The sequence below is a fragment of the Eumetopias jubatus genome, unplaced genomic scaffold (assembly GCF_037043125.1).
Source record: "Eumetopias jubatus isolate StellerSeaLion01/CBP00866 unplaced genomic scaffold, mEumJub1_p1.0 scaffold_10, whole genome shotgun sequence".
NCBI classification, from domain to species: Eukaryota; Metazoa; Chordata; class Mammalia; order Carnivora; family Otariidae; genus Eumetopias; species Eumetopias jubatus.
The window spans coordinates 81,715,137-81,728,055 of record NW_028274816.1 but is presented as its reverse complement, the minus strand read 5'-3'; the positions used below and the strand labels follow the sequence as shown (position 1 = coordinate 81,728,055).

General features: G+C 63.3%; 2 protein-coding genes across 3 annotated transcripts; one reads left to right on the top strand and one right to left on the bottom strand.

Annotated features, from left to right (window-relative positions):
• Nucleotides 1–1,183: 1,183 nt before the first annotated feature.
• On the bottom strand, nt 1,184–4,515 carry CENPX (centromere protein X). The gene is made up of 5 exons (XM_028112278.2): nt 4,431–4,515; nt 1,956–2,007; nt 1,706–1,759; nt 1,384–1,472; nt 1,184–1,283 (listed from the first exon to the last, which is right to left on the bottom strand). Exons 1-5 carry the CDS (start codon nt 4,458–4,460, stop codon nt 1,269–1,271), a joined length of 240 nt encoding a protein of 79 aa, XP_027968079.1. The 5' UTR covers nt 4,461–4,515; the 3' UTR covers nt 1,184–1,268.
• Nucleotides 4,516–4,711: 196 nt separating this feature from the next.
• LRRC45 (leucine rich repeat containing 45) lies at nt 4,712–12,901 on the top strand. Of its 2 annotated transcripts, XM_028112799.2 has the most exons (17): nt 4,712–5,368; nt 6,094–6,155; nt 6,558–6,628; nt 6,895–7,073; nt 7,330–7,458; nt 8,498–8,610; nt 8,946–9,004; nt 9,300–9,377; nt 9,651–9,786; nt 9,858–9,935; nt 10,034–10,145; nt 10,247–10,317; nt 10,683–10,775; nt 11,060–11,152; nt 11,614–11,787; nt 11,880–12,027; nt 12,211–12,901. In XM_028112799.2, exons 1-17 carry the CDS (start codon nt 5,149–5,151, stop codon nt 12,405–12,407), a joined length of 2,013 nt encoding a protein of 670 aa, XP_027968600.1. In that variant the 5' UTR covers nt 4,712–5,148; the 3' UTR covers nt 12,408–12,901. The 2 variants fall into 2 exon arrangements, with proteins under 2 accessions (XP_027968600.1, XP_027968601.1); XM_028112800.2 differs by lacking the exon at nt 7,330–7,458.
• The last annotated feature ends 18 nt before the right edge of the window (nt 12,902–12,919 follow it).

The following is a 12,919-nucleotide window of genomic DNA, read 5'->3' as shown; positions in this document are numbered from 1 at the left end:
CAGCCCAGGGCACCAGGACAGGCGTCCTGGGAGGACGCCTGGCGAGGGCAGCCTGGCCCCGCACTCCTCGACCTGAGCGCACTTCTCAGTGGCTGCGCGCATGGGTTCCGGCCAGCCTCAGCCTTCCCTCCAGGTCTGATCACTGCCACGGGCTCCCCGAGGAGAGGCCGGGGAGCAGAGCTGGGGGGCCAGCGTGGCGGGGGGTGCAGGAAGCAGTCAGCGGGGCTAAATCCAGGAGGGCAGTCCTGCCCCCCAGCCCTGCTCAGGTGTGGGCGAGGCTGCCCCTGGAGGTCCTCAGGGCACCCCCCCCATTCCCGCGGTGGGTGGGGCGGCTGGTGTCCCTCCCCAGGGGACATTCTGCAGCTCTGTGTGTCCTGATTGCAGTCACTGGGCAGGTGTCAGAGCTAAAGCGAGGTGGGTACTGCAGGGTGGAGGGCGGGGCGGGGGGGCGGCAAGGCCCCCGCATATCCAAGGGCAGCCAACACCACCCCAAGCTCCTGACAGGTCCCGTGCAGCTCGTCTCCACCAGCAGGCCCTGCCCACAGCGACACTCCCGGGCCCGTGGCAGGAGCACCGTTCTGTGCTCCCAGTGAGCGGCCTCGTGTGAGGGCTCAGGTTTCAGTGGCCCCTGCTGTGGCCCCTGGCAGGGCTCTCACGCATGCGGTCTCCCCCGAGCTGTGCTTCCCTTCCAGCAGCGTGGACCGGCAGGCCAGGAGGCTTTGAAGCAACTTGACTTTGGGTGATTAATGGCAACAGGGAGGCGGGCCCGAGAGGCAGCTTTGGTTTATTGACGTTGCCTTGTGAGAATAAACTTACAGCTCAGGGAAGCATCTTCTGAGGGGTATCAGATGGTTAAAAGGTTGCACGGAAGCTTTGATGTTGGGGTGTCAGCCTGTGGGCAGCTTCGCTTATCTGTAGAACGTACACAGGCCACCTGCTCGGGCGGGCGGGCCCCCGCTGCTCCTTGGCACCTGCTTTCCCAGGACCCTGCGCTTCTCTCACAACGCTGCGTGTAAAGGGGCAGGCACCTGCCCTCCCCCAGGTCCCCTCAGCGGCCTCCCCCATCTGCTGTGTCCAGGCGGTCAGCAGCAGGACAGAGAGACCAGGAGGAGTGGGGCATTTCCCAGGACCTAGCTCAGTCTCTGGGGCTGGAGGAGAGTCTGTCTCAGGCATCAGCAGCTCCTTCCCTGTCTGAAGCCAGAGGCCACAGAAACGGCGCGGGGCTTGGCCTTGGCTTGGACAGCGGGCCGCAGTGGGGGTGGAGGCCCCTAGAAGTCCAGGAGCTGCGGGGGAGAAGAGCACTCAGAGCCCATGGGCACCAGCCCTGCTCCTGGGAGGGCAGGACGCAGGGTGTGGGACGGTAGGCCCCCCTGGCCCACCTACCAGCTGAGGCAGCACCTTCTCCAGCTGGTCCACGTCCACGAGAGCCAGGTCCTCTGCCTGGGCCTGCCGGACACTGCGGACAGCCGCTTCTGCCACCACACAGGAGGTCGGTGAGGGGGAGAGGGCTGGGGGGGTTGGGGCTGCCTCCCCCACCCCTGCCGGCTGGCGGTTCAGAAGACCGCACCAGGGGTCACAGAGCTTCGGGCTGGTGGGGAGACAGGCAAGAGGTGTGTGGGAGTCCCCCCGCCGAGAAGACAAGGGGACAGCGTCAGGGCTGGCCGGGTGGGACAGCAGAGGACACTGCGGGGGCCCTCGGGCTCACCCACAACGAAGATGGTCAGCAGCTCCGCCATGAGCCGCAGCGCGTCCCCGCCGACTGCAAGGTGGAGGGGAGTGGGTTACAGGACCCGGGCCCTGCCCTCCCCTACCACCCCGGTCACCCCACTGCTCTCCTCACTACTTCCGACCTGACGACTCCTCACACAGGCGGCTCCCTGCCCCCCCCCACCGAGGCCTCGGTCCCCCCAGAGCTGCAGTGCTCTGGCCCTGCCCTCCAGCTGGTGCCCACGAACCTTTGGTCTTGCTGTTCGTGAAGTGCAGCTGCAGCAGCTTGCTCACCAGGTCCTGGGGGGCAGGGGCAGGGGGTCAGTGGCCCGGCACCGCCCCTGGCCTGCCACAGACCCCCTGGGCGCTGAGTTCTGGATGCTGGAGAGGCCCTCCCAGGGTGGGGGCCTGGGCAGTGAGGAGCCCCCGATGCCTCCAGAAGGATCGTAAGTCAGACACAGGTGGTGGATAGGTGGGAGCAACCCAGGTGCCCACCTGGGCCTCCTGGGCTCCAGGGCGGTCTTGCACTCCTGCCCCCGGGGCTGAGGCGCTCTCCTCCAGTGGGCCCCTTGGCAGGTGTGCCCACACCGCCTACACTGCCTTGCTTGTGCCAGACCCTGCTCTTGGTGCCAGGTCAGCTCCCTCTGAGGTCCCTCTCTGGAGTCAGCCACATGCAGGGCCTGGGATGGCCACTTGGGAAGCCCACAGCTGGGCAGAGGCTGGGCTGCTCCGCCCATAGGCGGTCAGGCTGAATGCAGGAGGAGGGGAGGCAGAGCCTGAGCATGTCCACAGGGCCTCCTGACAAGACAAGGGTGGGTCCAAGCCGAGACTCCTCAAGGTGGGGGGCTTGAGCCCCCAAAGGACGGCACCACTCTGCAGAGCTGGGGGCTGTGGGGGAAAGATTTTGGGGGCCAGGAGCTCAGCTTGGAATATGCTAAGTAAGTAAGGGACACGCATGAGGCACCCAAGCAGAGCGGCTGGGTAGGTGGCTGGAGCTGAGAAGAGCCTTCCAGAAGGTCCAAGGATGATGAGGATTTGGGGGGTGGACCAAGGGAGGTTACAGAGAGCAGGGTCCAGCCAGAAGAGGCTGTGAATGAGGAGTCAGCAGAGCCAGCCGGGAGGCAGGAGGAGCCCAGAAATGGGGTGTCGCGCAGGGAAGGGGAGCTGGGGACTGGCCACGCCTCCGGCTATAGTCTCGAGGTTTTGCTGCCTCACCCAGTGCAGCTCGGCAGAGCCCAAGAGCAGAGCAGAGGGGCAGGGGAGGGAGTGGACGCCATGGGGTCCAGGCTCAGGAGGGTAAGAACTTGCCACTGGGTCACTCCAGACGCAGCCTTGCCCTCCCAGCGGCGACCGTGAGGGCTTGGCGCCACCTGCTGTCCTCCTTGCTGCTTACCAAGAAGGTGCTGGAAAAGGCCCACAAGGCTCCGCCGCCCCACCTGCTCCTGGAACGGGGAAGAGCTACCCGAGCAGGCCTCCTGCACCCGGGCTGCCGACACCAAAGGAGTCAGCACCAGCTGCACGTGGTGGTGGTCCCCTAAACAGATGAGTAACTCAAACTTGCAGAGGGCAGGACAGGACCTGGGACGCATTCGCTGCGTGCAGCCCCTACGGCTTCCCTCTGCCCCTCTCACCCTCACTTGGGGCAGGCCTGCTCAAGGGTAATGATCGTAACCCCAGCTCTGGCCAGAGCCCTTGGGGTGAGGACTCAGGGCTGTCCAGGTCGCTGGTGCTCCTCTGTCCAGCAATTATAACGGGGGGATTCTTGTGAAGACCACTCTGCCAAGTCACCCGAGCCTCAGTGGCTTTCCCTTTTCAGTCATGAACCGCTGCCGGGCCGGGGCCGAGCCACCCTCCTGGGTGACAAAGAAGAGGAGGCCGAAGCAGAAAGTAAGCCACAGGGAATCCCCGCTTCTCTGTAAGGCAGTAATTCCTACCGGGACTGGTGGAGCAAGGCCCGCGGGCCTTCCTGGGCCTGATATCAAGGGCTCAGTGCCTCCCAACCTTGGCAGACCCGCAAAGTGAGACTCAAACCACTCACAGCCTGCAGGGGGTGGAAGCCCTTAGGGGCCCCCATACCTTCCCAGCCACCCAGAACCGCACTCACTGGGGCAGAGCAAACGGTGAGGCTCCTAAGTGGGATGGCCTCAGTTTCTCCACTGGTAAGTGAGGATAGGACTTGTACCCATGTCCTAACGGGTTAATATACGTCAAGGGCGTGCAAGCGTGCCTGACTGGTGTCTTAGGAGGACACGTGCGGAGCCACAACCCCGCCCCCCCCCCACGATGGACCACAGACCAGGAGGGCCAGTTTCAGCCCTGCTTAGGTGGGACGCGATGCACAGGGCCCCGTGAGAGGCAACGGGCCAAAGGGAAGCTCGAGAATCTGCAGGCAGTGTGGCCACCAGCGAGCCGGGTGGAGCCACTCCGCGCTACCTGGTTGACAGCAAGTCCTGTGGGGTCCCGGGCGCCCGGGCCGTTAGGGCGGTGGTGGGGCCCGGGCTCCTGTCCGAGCGCACCCCCCGCCCGGTTTCTGCACACCCCTCCCTCTTGCCGCAAACCCGGCTGCCTGCTCGGCCTCCAGCGACTCGGGTGCAGGACCCCACCCGCGGCGGGGAGAGGGCGCGATTCTGGGAACGTGAGTCCCACGTGGGGCCGGACCGCGGCGCCCGCCGCCCGGTCCCGCCGCCCGGCCGCCCGGTTCCCCGCCCCGCCGGCCCTCTCACTTTCCGGAAGCCGCCGCCAGTTCCTTCCATGACAGCCGCCCGGACGCGCGCCCTCCAGAGCCCCGGGAGCCCCCAGCCAGTCCGCCCCGAGCGCGCCCTCCGAGGCCCCGCCCCCGCTCCTCCAGCCAATCAGCCCGGAGCGCGCCTTCCGCAGCCCCGCCTCCCCCCTGCCTCGCCCCCGTGGGCCCGCAGCGCGTGCCCGCCCCTTCGTCCCTATTGGCCCGAGGCGAGCAACGCCCTCCCCCCGCAAAGACTCCTGGGAGTTGCAGTTTGCTCCCGCCCTTCCCGGCACACCTTGCTCTTCCTGGATACTGAGGCTTCGCGGCGGTCGCGCGGACCCGCGGCTAGAGAGTGAGGGTCCGAAGCGCGCGGGCTGGGGGCCTGGGGTCCCGCCCCGCCGCTGGAGGGACAGTCTGCTAGGGACCCTCATCCCCGCCTCCTGGCGGACGCCCCCCTCCCCGGTTCCCTGCTGGAGCGGTCCCCTGCCCACTCTCCCGCCCTCATGGGGCCTCCCTCCTGGAGAACCAATTCGGTTTGTCCCTCGTTGCTCGGCTGCTGAGGACTTAGGAGTCCTTGTGCTCCACCCTGAGCTGCTCGGCGCCGTAGGCCCCCACCGGAGAGGCCCTGCCCTCTTGCCCTTAGGGAGAGGAGCCGGGTAGCCGGAGCCTGCCCTCGGCTTCAGCGGGCTCATGGTGAAGCCCGTCTCTAGGAGCGTGCCATGGAGGAGTTCCAGCACTCCTACAGCCGGCTGTGCAAGGAAAGTGGGTCTGAGCCCCAGGAAACTGTCCTGCAGCAACTGCAGGAGCTGCCACGGGGCCGGCTGGACCTGGCCACCCAGAGCCTGACCGTGGACACCTGCAGGGCCTTGGGCAAGCTGCTGCAGAAGGAGGTACTGCTGACGGAGCTCATCCTGAGTGACTGCATGCTCAGCGAGGAAGGTGGGCACCCGAGCATGGGCAGGGGCCAGGGCACCCCTCGCAACTTCAGAGTTGGGATTGGGATTAAGCCCTTTGACCACGGGCAGCCTGGCCTTTCTCTCTTTGCCCTGGTTTGCTGCACAAGGCCCTCATTCCTTGGCAGCCTCTGGCAGAGAGCTCTTCCGTCCCACCAGACCTCATCTTTGTGAGGTTTCTGTGCTTCTGTACTATATGTTGTTAAAGCAGCAGCGTCCCTGGCAGCAGAGGGCAGTTTCTCTTTGTAACAGAGAAACCTTACCTTCCCCTGACTTAGGAGAGATCCAGTGTGCTGGTGAGCATAAGGTCAGCAGCCTGGCTCTGTGCCTAGCAAAGATTACAGATTTTTTTTTTTTTTAAAGATTTTATTTACAACAGAGAGAGACACAGCAAGAGAAGGAACACAAGCAGGGGGAGTCAGGGAGGGAGTAGCAGGCTTCCCGTGGAGCAGGGAGCCCGATGCGGGGCTTGATCCCAGGACTCTATGATCATGACCTGAGCCGAAGGCAGACACCCAATGACTGAGCCACCCAGGCGCCCCAGATGTTTCAAACCTGGCAGTGAGCAGGGCAACTCATTTCTGGCATGAATCCTGACCACTGGGGGCCACTGGGACAGTCATCTCTCCCCTGTGTCTGGGGAGCTGCTCCAAGCTGGAGCCCACAGGGAGGAGCTCAGGGGCACAGAGTGAGGGCCCTACCTCCCTACAGGAGCTGCACTGCTGCTCCAGGGGCTGTGTGCCCACACCGTTGTGCGGTTTCTGGATCTAAAGGTGAGCAGGTCTGCACTCAGGCATGCTACTTGAGACTGGGAGTCGGGGGGGGGGGAGATTTGAGTGTCCTGGCAGCCTGAAAATCTGAATGGTGGCCATTGACAGTGTCTATAAGTACTCTTGGCACATAGGTTTCCACACCCATTTCTGATGGGGTGGGTGGGTGGTGATTGGAGGTCAGGAATGTGAGTTCCAAAGTGTTCACATGAGCAAACAATGAACCTGCACCAGGAGGCCCACTACGGTCAGGGAAAGCAATATCTGAAAGGAGCTGCACCTTCTGAGAGCAGGCCACCTGGCCTCATCCATTGCCTGACCAGGGCCCTATGGGGTGTGGACGTGGCATTTGGAGCTCATCCTGTAACGATAGGGAATTAACCAGCCTGCCTCTTCCTGACTTAGGGCAATAACCTTCAAGCTGCAGGTGCTGAGGCTCTGGGACAACTCCTCCGGCAGAACAAGTCCATTCAGAGGTAAGTGTGGTCCTGGCCCCTAGCACCCCTCCCACCCCCGTGAGTGGTTCGGGGTTGGCTCAGAGGGTACATCCTGCAGCCTGAGCGCATCGTCTCCTGGCTGGTCATCTGTGTCTCCCATCTGTTGGTGGGGAGTTGGCAAGTATAAGTTACTCACGTGGCTCTAGCCTCTCCACCAAGGTCCTGAAGCCTGCACCTCTCCTCTGGCCCCTGTGGCAGCAGGGTGCTCCTTGGGGCCACACACCTTACGTCCACCTTTCCTACAGCCTCACCCTGGAGTGGAACAACCTGGGCACGTGGGAAGATGCCTTCGCCACCTTCTGCGGAGCCCTGGCGGGCAACGGCACCCTTCGGCAGCTGGACCTCCGCAACAACCAGATCAGCCACAAGGGCGCGGAGGAGCTGGCCTTGGCCCTGACATGCAATGCCAGCCTCCAGCAGCTGGGTGAGGCCTCCCCACACTGGCCTTCTCCTCCAGGTCTGCGGTCTGGAGCTCTGTGCCCCTGTTCCCTCAGCCTTCCTGCTGCTTTTGTCCTCTTCTGGAAGCAAGGGGGTGGGAAGGTGTCGTGGGGAGGGCCCGGTGAGTGGGGCCCCTGCTCTGTTGGTGATCACAGGGAGTACCCTTCCCCAAAGAAAGCATCTCGGGCCGGACCAGCTCTGTCCAGGTGCATTGCATCTGGTGACAACAGGTTTCCTTCCAGACCTGCGCTGGAATAGCATCGGCCTCCTGGGGGGCCGGGCCCTGGTGAACTCTCTCCCCCGCAACAGAACCCTGTGGAGGCTGGAGCTGGCTGGGAATAACATCCCAGGCGACATCCTCAGAGCTGTGGGTATGGGCACGCAGGGCTGCTGATGGCTCGTGCTGTTTTGAGCTGGGCATAAAGCTGATTCCCTCTGACAGGGCCAGCCACCGCGGGAGGGGCGGCTCGAGGCTCAGGACGGGGATGTGTACAGGCATCGTGAGGTAGCCTAAATCAGACACAGGAAGAAGAGGGAGAAGATGTCGGGGAGGGATATGGTGGCGGTGAGCTTGCGGAGCCCTGCTCTCTGCTGCCCTGAGCCCTCCTCAGTGTGCACGCTCCCTTCTCAGGCCTGCGACATGGGGGTTCACCTCTTGCACAGATGAAGAAACGGAGGCACTGTAGCTTGGGGCCTTGCCCTGAAGGCCACACTCATGCCTTGGTGGCCCAGCCACAGCTGGGAAGGGGCTTCTTGGCATCTGCCCCGGCACCCCAGAGTTCGTGGGTGTGGGGCCACCTGGGCTCCATGGTCCCCTCCCATTAGTGACCCCGACGACTCAGCCCCAAGCCCAGTAGAACACTCTGCCACTCCGCACAGCTACTTGTCCTTCCAGTAGCACCAGCCACCCCAGGGCCTGAACTTAGGCTGGAATCCTGCACGGGGCTACTGCCTCCTGCTGGGCCTGCCCCGCCTGTGTCGTCGTCCCTAACTTTTCCTAGTCCCCCAGCTTTTGGCTGGCTCTTCTCCAAATGCTGCCTAAATCTCTCCCGAACACAGGAGTTGAGCATGACATTCAATTCTTAAAAGTCATATAGTGGACTCTGGTCTTTGGGATGGAGCCTAAATGCCCCAAGATAACACCCACCTCTGGCAGCTGAGCATTCTCCCCTGCCTCTTCCCATGTGCGGGCCGCCCTGCACAGGTGCGCCAGGGTTCCCGGCCCCACCGTTACCCCCATCCCTACCCCTGCTCAAGCCCTTCACCTCCTAGTGCGCTCTGATTTGCGGGGTGAGACTGCCAACAGTGTTGATTCTTTGATGACTGGCTTCTGGGCGCAGGGCTGGGCTAACTTGGCCACTCTGAGGCCTGAGCAGCCCCCTTGGTGGATAACTGGACTCTTTCCCATAGAGCAAGCAATGGACCACAACCAGGAGCGGCAGACCACTTCCCGAGAGAACCAGGCCCGCACCCATGTGCTCAGCAAGGAGGTAAAACACCTCCAGGAAGAGAAATCCAGGCAGGTGAGGGCAGCACTGCCTCTGACCGCAGAGCCTCACTCCAGCTGGAGGGACAAAGGGCCCACCTTGGTCCCCATGTCATGGTCATCTTCCCTTCCCCTGGACCCTAGAGCTTCTCTGAGTGGCCAACACTCAGGCCTGAGAGGCAGCCTTTTGGTCTGACCTCTGGCCGGGTGGGTGGGCAGTGGGCCTCGCTGTGTGGGAGCCCCATCCCCCTCTCGGATGAGGCAGATGCTTTTCTGTTCTGCTTCGGTGGGCATCTGCCCTCCTTCCTGCTTAACCAGGGGCAGTAGGCAGGCTCCGGGCCCTGACGGGGCTCTGGTTGGCTCTGTCCCCAGTTTCTGGACTTGATGGAGACAATTGATAAGCAGCGAAAAGAGATGGCCAGGAGCAGCAGGTGAGTGTGGCCCCAGGGCCACAGAGCTACAGCTCAGGTGGGGTGCCTGAGGTTTGGGTCCTGGCTCTGGCCTTATGGGGTGACTGGCCCTGAGCCTTGTCACCTGCCCACCGATGAGCTGGTCGCATGTGCTTGCCAAGGACACTGGCTGGGGGGTTTGGGGCAGCACTGAGAACTTTCCTGGCCACACCTGGAAAGTTGTAGAAGCATGAGGAGCGGTAGCTGCTACCAGAGCCAAGGGGCCCTGGGAGTGCTCTGAGCTTCAGGGTTCCCAGACATGCCTTTCTACTTATAGGGCATCGGCAGCATGCGTGGGGCAGCTTCAGGAAGCCCTGAATGAGAGACATTCCATCATCAATGCCCTCAAGGCCAAGTAAGTGGGGCAGAGGGTAGGAGAGTGGTGGAGGGGTGGCTTTGGAACATTTTAGGGATGTGCCAGGGGCAGAAAAGAGTGATACAGACAAGAACCCTAGTCCCCAGTGTACAAAGTAGAGGGTGGAGACAGTGGGGTTGTTAATCCCAGAAGACTTCTTGGAGGATGTGAGCTCTAGCTGAGGTGACTAGTGGTTGGCAAGAATGAGAACTGCAGTGCCTTTGCGAGGCTCAAGGTGAAGCCGGGGCGGGGCTGGCTTTTCCCTCCTTACAGGCTGCAGATGGCCGAGGCCGCCCTGGCCCTGTCAGAGCAAAAGGCCCAGGGCCTGGGGGAGCTCTTGGCTACCGCGGAGCAGGAACAGCGAAACTTGGCGCAGAGGCAGGCAAAGGAGCACAGGATGGAGCAGCAGGTGAGCAGGGCGGGCGGGGGGGCGGGTGGTGCTTGGCAGGGGTGACCGGTGGTGCCCTGTCTCACCCGCAGGAGGCTGCAGAGCGGGAGTTTAAGCTCCTCAGAGACTTATCTGCTGCCAACGAGAAGAACCTGCTTCTGCAAAACCAGGTGAGGGGTGAGGGACCAGGCCCCCGGGGAGACTGGGGCAGGGGCCAAGGGCAGGGGGCCAGGGCCCAAGCTTCCCGCCCACGGTGTTGGCTTCCCAGGTGGACGAGTTGGAGCGGAAGGTGAGAGCTCAGCAGGAGCAGCTGTTCCTGGCCAGGCAGGAGCTGAGCAACACAACGGCGGAGCTGAAGATGCGGGCCAACCAGGCCGAGGGTGGGCACAGGCAGGCCGCGGCTGAGGGGCCCAGAGAGGGGAGGACAGGGAGTGAGGGCCCCTCAGGGACTCCCGCCCGTGCTCTCCCCCTGGGCTTCCAGAGCGTCTGGAACTGGAGAAGAAAAGGTCCCGACAGAGCTTGGAGGACTTGGAGCAGCTGCGAGCCAAGGAGGTGCTTGTTAGTTACACCATCTGGTCTCCCGTCGCTACCATCCACCCAGGGTGGCAAGCTGTCCCCAACGCACACCCCTGGCTGTGCTCCCCCTGACAACCTTGGGAGGCTGGGTGGGAGTTCTTTGCCAGCCCCGGCAGATGCCAGACCCAGAAACTCCCGACCAGCCTCTAGAAAGGACCCTAGCACGGGCTGCCACCTGAGTGTGGCACTGCGAAGCCTTGCTTCCTGCAAAGCCATGAGGGGCAGCCCCTTCTGGGAAGGAAGTATCTCCAGGATTTGCCGCCACGGCGTGGGGATTCCATGGGGGGATGTAAGCTGGGGAGCTAGTCTTCCAGCCCTCTTCCTGCCCCTCACCTGGGCAGGTGGAGCACATGACTCGTCACCTGGAAGAGAGTGAGAGGGCCATGCAGGAGAGGGTACAGAGGCTGGAGGCCTCGCGGCTATCCCTGGAGGAGGTGAGCATGCGCTGGTTGGGTGCAAGTCTCTGCCCTTCCCTGGGGCACCCCTTCGGTGGTCTCAGAGTCTCATCAGGACCCACCCATCAATATCCCCGTGAGGCCAGAGGAACCTAATGAGGTAGGACACGGGATCCCTTGGCTGTGGCAGCCCTGCCTAGTGACCAGAGCCCTCAGGAGGCTAGTGCAGGGGTATACCCCCTCGCCTGGCAGCTGGGTGGGGCCAGAGGAGCCCCCGGCCAGGGCAGGAGAACAGGCCCAGTGGGTCACTGTCTGTGGTGCAGGAGCTGAGCCGAGTGAAGGCGGCGGCTCTCAGTGAGCGTGGCCAGGCTGAGGAGGAGCTCATTAAGGCCAAGAACCAAGTCCGTCTGGAGGAGGTGAGCCCATGGCCACCAGGGAGCGAGGCCTGAGGGGCTGAAGTGCACAGGCCAGACCCAGGCTGTCTTTTGAAAAGCTTTGTAGGGGGAGTCCCCAGGGTACAGGGGTGGATGGTAGGAGGCAGAGCAGCACAGGTCCTGGATCACATCCGACCCCCACGAAGAGCCACTGACTCCAGCCCTGGGATGGGTATGCATGGCCAAAGCCAGGACCCAAAGGGCAGAATGCTCAGCCTGGGAGTTGGGTACTCCCTATAGGCTAGTTCAAGTTGAGCCTGTTCGGGATATACACACATACTAACCTGAGTTATGAGGCAGTTTCCACGTTGCAAATGAAAGCTCCCCTCTAGCTGGGGGGGATCCCTCCCACTCCCCGTGAGCTCAGGGCCACATGAGGGAAGCAACAGGCAGGGCTTGGGCCCTCCCCGCTCTGCTCACCAGCCCTTCTCCTGTGCCCACAGCGGCAGCATCTGGCTCACCTGGAAGAGAAGCTGCGGCTGCAGGCCCAGGCTCGGGACGAGGCTCAGAGCGCCTGCCTGCAGCAGAGGCAGACAGTGGCCGAGGCCCAGGCCCGGGCCAGCCAGCTGGGCCTGCAGGTGGAAGGCCTGAGACGACGCCTGGAGGAGCTGCAGCAGGTGGCTGGGACGGTGCCCCCCCCTTACATCCTCCACACCCGCCCGCCCAGGCCCCGCCCCCCCCGCCACACTCTCACCCCCATGTCTGGCAGGAACTGAGCAACAAGGACCAAGAAAAGGTGGCTGAGGTGACCAGGGTGCGGGTGGAGCTGCACGAGCAGAATGGCCGCCTGCAGGCAGAACTGACGGCCCAGGAGGCCCTGAAAGAGAAGGTGGCGGCCCTGGAGCGTCGGCTGAAAGGTGAGCGGAGCCCCAGCCCCGCGCCATCTCAGCAGGACCCTTTGTCACTGGGTCGTCCCTTGGGCGGGTAGGCTGCAGAGCTGGGCTTGGCCTCCGGGGGACCCCGCACAAGCCCCACCAGGACCCGCTGCCAGCCTCCCAATTGCCTGGGGCCGCCTCCACCCCGTGTTTCTTGTCCTGCAGTGATCGCAGGTGACCACCGGGAGGCGCTGCTGGACAGGGAGAGTGAGAACGCCTCTCTCCGGGAGAAGCTTCGGCTCAAGGAGGCTGAGATCGCCCGGATCCGGGAGGAGGAGGCCCAGAGGGCCGGCTTCCTGCAAAATGCTGTCCTGGCTTATGTCCAGGGGTCTCCTCTGAGGGCTGTGAACCCCCAGAAGTGAAGGGAGGCAGGAGACTCGGGGAGGGGCAGGAGGGCAGCATCTCCTAGACATGTGTGCCCCATCGCTGCCCGTTCCTGCGTCTCCAGACACAGCCTGGCTGACAGTCTGGCAGCGGAGGCAGGGTCTAGGGCTGGGGACTTGGAAAATTGGGGCCCAGCCGGATTAGTGAGTGGGGACCGCCGCTGCTCAGCACCAGCTACCGGGCTAGGCCAGCCCAGGGCTGCTGGCCACCAGGACCGGAGGGGGTACCCCCTGGGCCCTTCCCGAGCCTTCCTCCCAGTACCAGGTAATAAGCCTGACATGCATCTGAGGAAAAGCCCCCATGGGGGAGGAAAATCCAAAAGAGCTGTCCCCAGCTCCACCCCAGCCCCTCCTCACAATCAGCTCCTCCAATGTAACCACACATGCTCCTTTTACAATGTAACCAGGAGTGCTGCGCGCTGGCCCAGACCTCCTGGGTCTTTTGAAATACACAACTTTTACACTTTGTGATACCTTTGGGGCCGGTACCT

Excerpts from the sequence above, each read along its gene's own strand:
- LRRC45 (XM_028112799.2), top strand. The coding sequence starts at position 5,149 with ATGGAGGAGTTCCAGCACTCCTACAGCCGGCTGTGCAAGGAAAGTGGG. Across the intron at positions 7,459-8,497 it reads CGACATCCTCAGAGCTGTGG|AGCAAGCAATGGACCACAAC; the intron begins GTATGGGCACGC and ends TCTTTCCCATAG. Across the intron at positions 11,153-11,613 it reads ACCAAGTCCGTCTGGAGGAG|CGGCAGCATCTGGCTCACCT; the intron begins GTGAGCCCATGG and ends CTGTGCCCACAG.
- CENPX (XM_028112278.2), bottom strand. The coding sequence starts at position 4,460 with ATGGAAGGAACTGGCGGCGGCTTCCGGAAA. Across the intron at positions 1,760-1,955 it reads CACGAACAGCAAGACCAAAG|TCGGCGGGGACGCGCTGCGG; the intron begins GTTCGTGGGCAC and ends TCCACCTTGCAG. Across the intron at positions 1,473-1,705 it reads GCTGACCATCTTCGTTGTGG|AAGCGGCTGTCCGCAGTGTC; the intron begins GTGAGCCCGAGG and ends GTGTGGTGGCAG.